Source organism: Boleophthalmus pectinirostris, unplaced genomic scaffold, assembly GCF_026225935.1.
Source record: "Boleophthalmus pectinirostris isolate CB_2022bp ecotype Guang Dong unplaced genomic scaffold, ASM2622593v1 HiC_scaffold_1, whole genome shotgun sequence".
Lineage (NCBI taxonomy): Eukaryota > Metazoa > Chordata > Actinopteri > Gobiiformes > Gobiidae > Boleophthalmus > Boleophthalmus pectinirostris.
In genome coordinates, this window is record NW_026570970.1 from 35,538,003 (window position 1) to 35,549,722 (window position 11,720).

General features: G+C 42.5%; 1 protein-coding gene and 3 pseudogenes across 1 annotated transcript; 2 read left to right on the plus strand and 2 right to left on the minus strand.

Moving 5' to 3' along the window:
• Nucleotides 1-3,445: 3,445 nt before the first annotated feature.
• LOC129409017 (5S ribosomal RNA) lies at nucleotides 3,446-3,563 on the minus strand (annotated as a pseudogene).
• An 846-nt stretch (nucleotides 3,564-4,409) lies between these two features.
• Nucleotides 4,410-6,709, minus strand: LOC129408903 (stonustoxin subunit beta-like). The gene is made up of 4 exons (XM_055153404.1): nucleotides 6,539-6,709; nucleotides 6,201-6,374; nucleotides 5,958-6,001; nucleotides 4,410-4,963 (listed from the first exon to the last, which is right to left on the minus strand). Exons 1-4 carry the CDS (start codon nucleotides 6,586-6,588, stop codon nucleotides 4,410-4,412), a joined length of 822 nt encoding a protein of 273 aa, XP_055009379.1. The 5' UTR covers nucleotides 6,589-6,709.
• Nucleotides 6,710-7,537: 828 nt separating this feature from the next.
• On the plus strand, nucleotides 7,538-10,662 carry LOC110168342 (ribonuclease inhibitor-like; annotated as a pseudogene).
• An 815-nt stretch (nucleotides 10,663-11,477) lies between these two features.
• Nucleotides 11,478-11,595, plus strand: LOC129409139 (5S ribosomal RNA; annotated as a pseudogene).
• Nucleotides 11,596-11,720: the final 125 nt, after the last annotated feature.

The following is an 11,720-nucleotide window of genomic DNA, read 5'->3' on the forward strand; positions in this document are numbered from 1 at the left end:
TCACGTCCAGTTTCATTTCAAGCAGTTCTTTTTGAAAGTTTCTACTTAAAATACTATTTCTTGTACTGAAATCAGTCAGAAATATCAGGAGTGAACAAATATGTATTAGTCCCATAGACCAGTGTTTCCCAAACTTTTTTTTTTTTCAGGGACCCGCAAACCTTTGCGACCCAAGTCAATAGAAATTATTCACAAAATAAATCACAAAATAAAGGTGGATTTGAGCATTATTGAGCATTAATGAGGATATTTTATTGTTGACTGAGTGATCGTGTCTCTGAACAATTAGTATTACTCAAGTTTTAAACAATGATAAACAGTCACTGAAGCAGCAATAAAAGGATCCATATGTTGTCTGTTTGGACATTAAACGTAGCCCTTTTCTTTTCAAAATTCAATTGGAAATGGTCAAAATAGTCAATAAAATAATTACAGAAATATTAGAAATTATACAGTACATGGCTTAATAATTCAGCATGTGTCAGAACTGTATATTGCAGATCTACATGCAGATCGTGATAAGGCGACCCAAAAAAAATCTCTTGGGACCCACCTGAAGGTCGTGACCCAGTCTTTGGGAAACAATGCCATAGACCAGGGGTCCCCAACCCCTGGACCGCGGACCAGTACCAGACCGCGAAAGCGCAAACCTCCTCTTCCACAAGCGTTGTCTTCAAACCAGAACTAAAACGGAACAAAAACCAAGACTGATCCAGGACTAAACCAGAACTAAACCAGGGCCACACCAGGACCACACCAGGACTAAACCAGGTCTAAACCAGGACTAAACCAGGACTAAACCAGGACTAAACCAGAACTAAACCAGGACTAAACCAGGACTAAACAAGGGCCACACCAGGACTTAACCAGGACTAAACCAGGACTAAACCAGGTCTAAACCAGGTGTAAACCAGGACTAAACCAGGACTAAACAAGGGCCACACCAGGTCTAAACCAGGTCTAAACAAGGACTAAACCAGGACAAAACCAGAACTAAACCAGGAGTAAACCAGGACTAAACCAGGGCCACACCAGGACTAAACCAGGACAAGACAAGGGCCACACCAGGACTAAACCAGGTATAAACCAAGACTAAACCAGGACTAAACCAGGTGTAAACCAAGACTAAACCAGGACTAAACCAGGGCCACACCAGGACTAAACCAGGTCTAAACCAGGTGTAAACCAGGACTAAACCAGGTCTAAACCAGGACTAAACCAGGACTAAACCAGGTCCACACTAGGACTAAACCAGGACAAAAACATGTCTAAAACAGTTCTTAAACCAGGACAAAACAGGATTTAACCAACAAACACCACCCCCCTCCTCCAGTCTGCGAAATATTATTGGATATAAAACCGCTCCGTGGCGTAAAAAAGGTTGGGGACCAGTACCATAGACTGTATAAATGGACACAGCTTCCTGTTTCCATCGCTTCCTGTTTCCATTGGCTCTAGTTCACTTTCTTTACTGTTGTTTTGGTCTTAAAATATCCATATTAACCCGCTGTATGTGATCCTGGGGTTTTTATTTCGCTGTTTTGTCCATAAGTCAAGATATGAACAATCAAGCACCTTCTTTTTCTGAGGTTTGGGCGAAGAGTGCGGGCGAGAAGGGGCGTTACCTTCAGCATCCTCGCTCCTGATTGGCTCTTTAGTTGCTACGATACTCGCGGACGGAATTCCAAACGCGGATCTCGGCTCCAAACTCACCCCATAACCTCTAGCCTCGTTCTTTAGCCGCTTCTTTATACAGTCTATGATTCGTTTTTATAAATCAATCTGCTGAAATTTGTTTTTCGCGGTGTACATTCGTTTTTAGGTCCTGCTGATTTCACGCCAAAACTTTCTCTTTTTTATTCAGCGTCACTCCCATTCACCAACAAAAAATAACAAAAAACGACCGAATTCATTACAAATATTATAAAAACTCAATTTAAATTTGCACTTAAGGGCTCGTTTTCATATTTCAGTATTTATTGGTGAATTCTCGAAATGTTACTGTAGCTCCTCCTCGCTCCATCGGGACAAACTCAAAATGTCAGATCGGATTTTTCAACTCACTTTTTTGTGTTGAACTGAATGTTGAAATTTAACTCCAGGTTTACACTGCGAAAAATACTAAAATTTGCATGAGTTCAAATGACAAAAGATTTAAACATCAATAATTTGGGTATTTGGGTAACAAAATCAGTAGTCAGAAACTATTAATGTCAAAACAATTGACAGAAAATAATTGACTTTTCTTCATTTCTACGATTTTAAGTATAAAAATCCAGGTTTTTAACAAATATAAGTTTGCTGAAATAATAAAAATAATAATAATTAAAAAAAGACTCAAAATACCTAAAAGTTTCTTTAAATTCCAATTTTGTTTTCAGGGAATTTCAGATTTTTTTTTTTTAATATTGAGATCTTGGAAAAAAAAAAAAAAAACTGTGTGCACTGTGTAGCTTTTCTTGTGGAAATTTGGTGCACTTCTTGTCTCCATGGAGATGTTATTGCTTGTTTTCTTGTTTTGAAATGTCCCACACTATGGCATTTACATCTACAACAATTACACATGTTTTTATTGTTCTAAAATACAGCGAAAAACAAGTTTTATTAACTGTGAGCGGCGTCATTTGTCACTTTTCTATAAATCTGACTTGTAATTTGGTCTATAAGTGGTGTTACTCCTTGTTACCATGGAGATAACCAGGTTTAATGCCATACTATGGGGCAGTCCAAGCAAAGCGAGCAAGAACATTTCCACGGACATAAGTAGTACCACCTTTTTAAACAGAGATCAGCCCAAGAATTAAATTAATTGAAACAAAATTGTGTATTTCCGTCATTTGAACTCGTGTAAATGGGTGTGTTTTTTGGAGTGTGTTTTGGTCCATCACTGAGAAGACTCTGGACCCTGAATGTGTCTTGCTTCTCCCACCGTGGAGACTGTTGTTTTTGGGTTTGCTCCAAATATATCTGTACATTGTATGACCTTTATAATTTCTGATGAAAATATTAAAATACAGTACAACTCGAGTGTGTTTTTTTATTTCTACACGTTCATTACAAGTGATACTTTGCAGTTCATCATAAAGTGTCATCTTACAGAGGTCCCGAGCTTTCAGCACAAACTCAGACAGCTTGAAAACATTACATTTAAACAAATACTCCAGTCTCTCCTCAAAATAATAATAATAATAATAATAATAATGCATCAGTTTCATGTAGCGCTTTTTTGGACACTTAAAGATGCACAGATTTACAGAGCATTATTCATTCACTCCATACCTGGTGCTGATAAAATATTATTGTAGACTGACAGAAGTGAGGCTGCCAATCTGCACCATTGGCCCCTCTGACACCACGATCACTCACACACACAACCCTTTCATACTAGGCAAAGTGGGTGAAGTGTCTTGCCTAAGGACACAACAACAGTTTTTATAACTGGCGCCCCCTGTGGCACCTGATTTTCCCAGTGGTTTCCCATCCAAGTACTGACCAGGCCCGGCCCTGCTGAGGTTCTGAGATCTGACGGGATCAGGATTTGACAATATGGTATGGCCACAGAGACACAGAGACGTCAGACACAGCAAACAAACAGTAAGATACACTAGACAACAACTGAGAGCGCAGGTCATGATACAAAGGATAGTAGGGAAGAAAATGCATTTCATTTTCAATGTCCTTTAAGGCACACAGAGCACATGTACTCCAACTCTGGGACTGAGTAGCCAGAGGCAGAAACCCACACCTCAGCAGAACACATACTGACCTCTGACCTTTATAAAGTTGTGGTCCCCAACACATATAACACCCACACACATCTCTCACTCTAGAAAAAGTGATGTTAATAGTGGAGTTTGACAAAAAAAAAAAAAAAAAAAAAAGAGTGCAGACATGAGCCTCACTTCAGTGTCTGGATGAAGAGAAATGTCTGTACGGCAGACTGTGGTCCTGTGTTGCTCTCTCTCGTCTGTGTCAGTTCATCCTCTTGTGAAGTGGCTGTTGAAGCGGCAGAATCAGAACCCAGAAGAAAGGTCGTAACTATTCCTTACATGGCTGGTGTTTCTGAAAAACTACAGAGGATTTTCAGACACCATGAGGTCCCAGACTATTTCAAACCTACAAACACTTTTAGAGAGAAACTGGTCCAGCCAAAGGACAAAACTACACTGGAGAAACGAAACAGAGACACTTCACAAGAGGATGAACCAACACAGACAAGAGAGCAATACAAGACCTCAGTCTGATGTTTATCTCCACCTAAAAGGACCTCAGTCTGCCGTATAGGCATTTATCTTCATCCAGACACTGAAGTGAGGCTCATGTCTGCACAGTTTTTCTGTGAAACTCCACTATTGACATCACTTTTTTTGTTCAACGATGTAAAAATAGATGAAAAATGTTGGACTGTTTTACACCGAGGAGAGTGAATCTGTCGGAGCACACAGAGACACTGAGGAGTCTTTATACAAGAGCCAAAACCCAGGGAGCAGAGTATGAGTGAATGTGGTGTTGAAGGTGTGGAGGTGGGTCAGTTGGTCAGAGGAGACTGTGTAGAAGGACAGAGAGCCAGCAGGACAGTCCACAAACACTGCTACTCTCCCAGAAGAGGAGCAGGGCTGAGGGAGGAGGGTTTGTTTGTTATTATGAAGAACATAGAAACCACCTTTAGAACACCACAGACTCCAGGACTGATCATTGTGTCCAAACCAACTGTCAGCACCGTTTCCTTTCCTTCTAATTCTTCTGTAAGACACTGATATAGAAACGTCTTCACTCCACTCGACCTCCCAGTAACAGCGGCCAGTCAGACCAGTGGAACACAGAATCTGTTCCCAGAAGTCAAATCTGTCCTGATAATCTGGATACGGCTGCTTCTCTCTCACATGTGTCACCTTCTTGTTGTTGTCAGACAGTTTGAGTTTTCTGTGAGCTGTGTTTGGATCCAGAGTGAGATCACAGAAATCTGATGGAGAGAAAACACAACACAGCAGCAGTTAGTCCCCTGTCCACTCTCATCATTCCACTCTTCTGTTTGTATCAGATTTATGTGAGTGTAAAAACACATTTCCTCTCACAGCCCCACACCAGTTTATTTCAGATTATTCTCAGCGTAAACCTGGAGTCTATTTAGATTCTTCTCTGTGTAAATCTTTCTCTGGAGTTTGTTGCTGCAGTGACAAAGTGCAGCTCCAGTCTCTGACATCACTACACACATTCCTACACTCCTCTGTGCTCCAGGACACACACTTTCTCCTTTAAAGAGGGGCTATGTTCTGAGTCTGTCCTCTCTTTGCTAACCATGCTAAATTGCTCCCCCTTCAGAGCACTATCCCAACACACACAACCACTAATGAAACTCCTGCACATCACATCAGGTTTGTCCAGTTGCTGTGTTCAGTTTTGTGTCATGTTTTCGTGTATTTATGGAGAATTGTCGTGTGGGAGCCTGGGGGACGTAGACTTGTGGGCGGAGTCTAGTACAGGTCCCTACTGCTAATAGTAAGGAGGGTCCAGGAGAGATCTCTAGATTACTCAAACATGCATGGATGACTTTTTCTTGCATAAGAGCCGCTCTTTAAATTATGTCCATGTGAATCCAGTGTCACTTATGCTTGTGTGGAGACAGTCCTGTGCTGAGTCCAACAGCTGTGTCTGTGTCAGTGGCTCCAGGGCTCCTCCTTTGCTCCAGCAGCAGTACTTCTGATGTTTTGATTTATTCATTGTGATTATTGTGATTTTGTACAAATAAACTTCCCTTGTATTGTAAAAACAGTGTCCAGATGAGTACCCCTGAAACTCTACATCTCTACATCACCAACAGTGTTTGAACTCACTCAAAAAGGAAATGCTGTGACCCTCAAAAATGACCCGGTTGTGCAATTGAATGCTGACAGGTGCTTTGTTTGTGTGACACAAATAAAAACTGACCAGAGTTAAATGGGTTAAGTCAGACTTACATCTCCGGATTGGATTCATCCATCGTTCTCCAGCAGGTCTCAGTCTGAAGGAAACACACCACATCAGAGTTTGTCTCAGAAGCATTTTCACCCAATGTGACATTCAAATATGTTCTTTTGACCCTAACAGTCTTCTCAGTCTGTGGTACACAGGACTCTAGTGCTTCTGAAGTCTGTTTTATTCATGACACTGACACATGTCATTTATAATTGTGAGTGTTAAGCAGGCGAGCATGTCCATACCTGAGAGTGTCCAGTGTGCAGTGGGGGTCCTCCTGTAGAGCACACAGGAGCTTTACTCCTGTGTCTCCTGGATGGTTGTAGCTGAGGTCCAGTTCTATCAGACGGGAGGGGTTGGACCTCAGAGCTGAGGCCAGAGAAGCACAGCCTTCCTCTGAGAGCAGACAACCTGACAGTCTGAGGACACAGATTATTGGAATCAGTCCATTCATTAGAAACATTCAACCCAAATGAGACAAAGAACAAGTCCCAGATCTTTATGTGACTTTATCAAATGTGATTTTCCAATGCAAATACCAACAGGTTATGTAATAATAGTGAAGAATATGAACCCCTCTGACCTGAGCTGTTCCAGTTTACAGTGAGGACTCTTCAGTCCAACACACAACATCTTCAGCCCAGAGTCTTTCAAGTCGTTGAGACTGAGGTCCAGGACTCTCAGACTAGAGGACTGGGAGCTGAGGACTGAGGACAGAGCTTCACAGCTTCTCTCTGACAGGTTACAGCTGCTCAGTCTGGAGGAGAGACAGGAGTTCATTAGAGAAGAACTCAGAACAGAAGTGACAAGTTCAGATACATCCTTTCACTCCCAATCTCAACAATCAACCTGTAAAGAAAAAATATATTTTTATTCATGAAAACAAAAACAGTTACTGTATTTCTCCTGTAGGATGGTGTTGTTTTTCTCGTCTTTTAAACCTGGACAGTTTCATTTCATGAAAAATAATAAATACTAATAAATACTTTATGAACATAAATGTTCTTGGGACACAGTTGACTTCAAACATGTTGTCCTTCTTGGACAGAAAGAGATCAGATGTTCTTTCTCATGCCGTTTGTTTTTGTCTCTGCTGTTTTGGCTTTGTTTGTCTCCCTTTGTCTCTTCTGTGTGTGTGTCTCCTCCACACTCCTGTTTCTTGCAACTCTGCTCTAGTAGAATGGAACACAACTTCCAACAGGGAATCAAAGTTATTAGTTGTAATGTAAATGGGACTGGAAACAAAATAAAGTGTCACAAAACATGATCACATCTTAGGTGTGAATAAACAAACAACCAGAACTGAAGTTTGAACCAAAAATGTGTTGATATGTGTCAAATGTGTCTTGGAAAATGCGTGTCTTGGACATTCGGGTGAAGAGGGGGCAGAGCTGTAGAGCACCACGTGGTTGTGAGTTGGTTCGCTAGTGGAGGAAGAAGCCGGAAAGTCCTGGAAGGCCAAGCGTGTAGTGAGGGTCTGTTGGACAGCCAGGCCCACACGACAGGCACACAGACCTTACGCCCACAGCTGCGAGCGACCGCATCGACAATAGAGTCCGAGAATGAAGCGCACTCAGACTCCATGTCCCTAGCCTCCCCCGGAACCTGGGAGAAGCCCTCCCGGAGGTGCGAGTTGAAAGGCCCTCTGACAGAGGGTCCCAACAGACCCTCACTACACGCTTGGGCCTTCCAGGACTTTCCGGCTTCTTCCTCCACTAGCGAACCCAACTCACAACCACATGGTGCTCTACAGCTCTGCCCCTCTCTTCACCCGAATGTCCAAGACACGCATTTTCCAAGACACATTTGACACATATCAACACATTTTTGGTTCAAACTTCAGTTCTGGTTGTTTGTTTATTCACACCTAAGATGTGATCATGTTTTGTGACACTTTATTTTGTTTCCAGTCCCATTTACATTACAACTAATAACTTTGATTCCCTGTTGGAAGTTGTGTTCCATTCTACTAGAGCAGAGTTGCAAGAAACAGGAGTGTGGAGGAGACACACACACAGAAGAGACAAAGGGAGACAAACAAAGCCAAAACAGCAGAGACAAAAACAAACGGCATGAGAAAGAACATCTGATCTCCTTCTGTCCAAGAACCAATGAGAACATTTTTGAAGTCAACTGTGTCCCAAGAACATTTATATTCATAAAGTATTTATTAGTATTTATTATTTTTCATGAAATGAAACTGTCCAGGTTTAAAAGACGAGAAAAACAACACCATCCTACAGGAGAAATACAGTAACTGTTTTTGTTTTCATGAATAAAAATATATTTTTTCTTTACAGGTTGATTGTTGAGATTGGGAGTGAAAGGATGTATCTGAACTTGTCACTTCTGTTCTGAGTTCTTCTCTAATGAACTCCTGTCTCCTCCTCCAGACTGAGCAGCTGTAACCTGTCAGAGAGAAGCTGTGAAGCTCTGTCCTCAGTCCTCAGCTCCCAGTCCTCTAGTCTGAGAGTCCTGGACCTCAGTCTCAACCACTTGAAAGACTCTGGGCTGAAGATGTTGTGTGTTGGACTGAAGAGTCCTCACTGTAAACTGGAACAGCTCAGGTCAGAGGGGTTCATATTCTTCACTATTATTACATAACCTGTTGGTATTTGCATTGGAAATTCACATTTGATAAAGTCACATAAAGATATGGGACTTGTTCTTTGTCTCATTTGGGTTGAATGTTTCTAATGAATGGACTGATTCCAATAATCTGTGTCCTCAGACTGTCAGGTTGTCTGCTCTCAGAGGAAGGCTGTGCTTCTCTGGCCTCAGCTCTGAGGTCCAACCCCTCCGTCTGATAGAACTGGACCTCAGCTACAACCATCCAGGAGACACAGGAGTAAAGCTCCTGTGTGCTCTACAGGAGGACCCCCACTGCACACTGGACACTCTCAGGTATGGACATGCTCGCCTGCTTAACACTCACAATTATAAATGACATGTGTCAGTGTCATGAATAAAACAGACTTCAGAAGCACTAGAGTCCTGTGTACCACAGACTGAGAAGACTGTTAGGGTCAAAAGAACACATTTGAATGTCACATTGGGTGAAAATGCTCTGAGACAAACTCTGATGTGGTGTGTTTCCTTCAGACTGAGACCTGCTGGAGAACGATGGATGAATCCAATCCGGAGATGTAAGTCTGACTTAACCCATTTAACTCTGGTCAGTTTTTATTTGTGTCACACAAACAAAGCACCTGTCAGCATTCAATTGCACAACCGGGTAATTTTTGAGGGTCACAGCATTTCCTTTTTGAGTGAGTTCAAACACTGTTGTGATGTAGAGATGTAGAGTTTCAGGGGTACTCATCTGGACACTGTTTTTACAATACAAGGCAAGTTTATTTGTACAAAATCACAATAATCACAATGAATAAATCAAAACATCAGAAGTACTGCTGCTGGAGCAAAGGAGGAGCCCTGGAGCCACTGACACAGACACAGCTGTTGGACTCAGCACAGGACTGTCTCCACACAAGCATAAGTGACACTGGATTCACATGGACATGGGCTCTTATGCAAGAAAAAGTCATCCATGCATGTTTGAGTAATCTAGAGATCTCTCCTGGACCCTCCTTACTATTAGCAGTAGGGACCTGTACTAGACTCCGCCCACAAGTCTACGTCCCCCATGCTCCCACACGACAATTCTCCATAAATACACAAAAACATGACACAAAACTGAACACAGCAACTGGACAAACCTGATGTGATGTGCAGGAGTTTCATTAGTGGTTGTGTGTGTTGGGATAGTGCTCTGAAGGGGGAGCAATTTAGCATGGTTAGCAAAGAGAGGACAGACTCAGAACATAGCCCCTCTTTAAAGGAGAAAGTGTGTGTCCTGGAGCACAGAGGAGTGTAGGAATGTGTGTAGTGATGTCAGAGACTGGAGCTGCACTTTGTCACTGCAGCAACAAACTCCAGAGAAAGATTTACACAGAGAAGAATCTAAATAGACTCCAGATTTACGCTGAGAATAATCTGAAATAGACTGGTGTGGGGCTGTGAGAGGAAATGGTTTTACACTCACATAAATCTGATACAAACAGAAGAGTGGAATGATGAGAGTGGACAGGGGACTAACTGCTGCTGTGTTGTGTTTTCTCTCCATCAGATTTCTGTGATCTCACTCTGGATCCAAACACAGCTCACACAAAACTCAAACTGTCTGACAACAACAAGAAGGTGACACATGTGAGAGAGAAGCAGCCGTATCCAGATTATCAGGACAGATTTGACTTCTGGGAACAGATTCTGTGTTCCACTGGTCTGACTGGTCGCTGTTACTGGGAGGTCGAGTGGAGTGAAGACGTTTCTATATCAGTGTCTTACAGAAGAATTAGAAGGAAAGGAAACGGTGCTGACAGTTGGTTTGGACACAATGATCAGTCCTGGAGTCTGTGGTGTTCTAAAGGTGGTTTCTATGTTCTTCATAATAACAAACAAACCCTCCTCCCTCAGCCCTGCTCCTCTTGTGGGAGAGTGTCAGTGTTTGTGGACTGTCCTGCTGGCTCTCTGTCCTTCTACACAGTCTCCTCTGACCAACTGACCCACCTCCACACCTTCAACACCACATTCACTCACACTCTGCTCCCTGGGTTTTGGCTCTTGTATAAAGACTCCTCAGTGTCTCTGTGTGCTCCGACAGATTCACTCTCCTCGGTGTAAAACAGTCCAACATTTTTCATCTATTTTTACATCGTTGAACAAAAAAAGTGACGTCAATAGTGGAGTTTGACAGAAAAACTGTGCAGACATGAGCCTCACTTCAGTGTCTGGATGAAGATAAATGCCTATACGGCAGACTGAGGTCCTTTTAGGTGGAGATAAACATCAGACTGAGGTCTTGTATTGCTCTCTTGTCTGTGTTGGTTCATCCTCTTGTGAAGTGTCTGTTTTCGTTTCTCCAGTGTAGTTTTGTCCTTTGGCTGGACCAGTTTCTCTCTAAAAGTGTTTGTAGGTTTGAAATAGTCTGGGACCTCATGGTGTCTGAAAATCCTCTGTAGTTTTTCAGAAACACCAGCCATGTAAGGAATAGTTACGACCTTTCTTCTGGGTTCTGATTCTGCCGCTTCAACAGCCACTTCACAAGAGGATGAACTGACACAGACGAGAGAGCAACACAGGACCACAGTCTGCCGTACAGACATTTATCTTCATCCAGACACTGAAGTGAGGCTCATGTCTGCACTCTTTTTTTTTTCTTTTTTTTTTGTCAAACTCCACTATTAACATCACTTTTTCTAGAGTGAGAGATGTGTGTGGGTGTTATATGTGTTGGGGACCACAACTTTATAAAGGTCAGAGGTCAGTATGTGTTCTGCTGAGGTGTGGGTTTCTGCCTCTGGCTACTCAGTCCCAGAGTTGGAGTACATGTGCTCTGTGTGCCTTAAAGGACATTGAAAATGAAATGCATTTTCTTCCCTACTATCCTTTGTATCATGACCTGCGCTCTCAGTTGTTGTCTAGTGTATCTTACAGTTTGTTTGCTGTGTCTGATGTCTCTGTGTCTCTGTGGCCATACCATATTGTCAAATCCTGATCCCGTCAGATCTCAGAACCTCAGCAGGGCCGGGCCTGGTCAGTACTTGGATGGGAGACCACTGGGAAAATCAGGTGCCACAGGGGGCGCCAGTTATAAAAACTGTTGTTGTGTCCTTAGGCAAGACACTTCACCCACTTTGCCTAGTATGAAAGGGTTGTGTGTGTGAGTGATGGTGGTGTCAGAGGGGCCAATGGTGCAGATTGGCAGC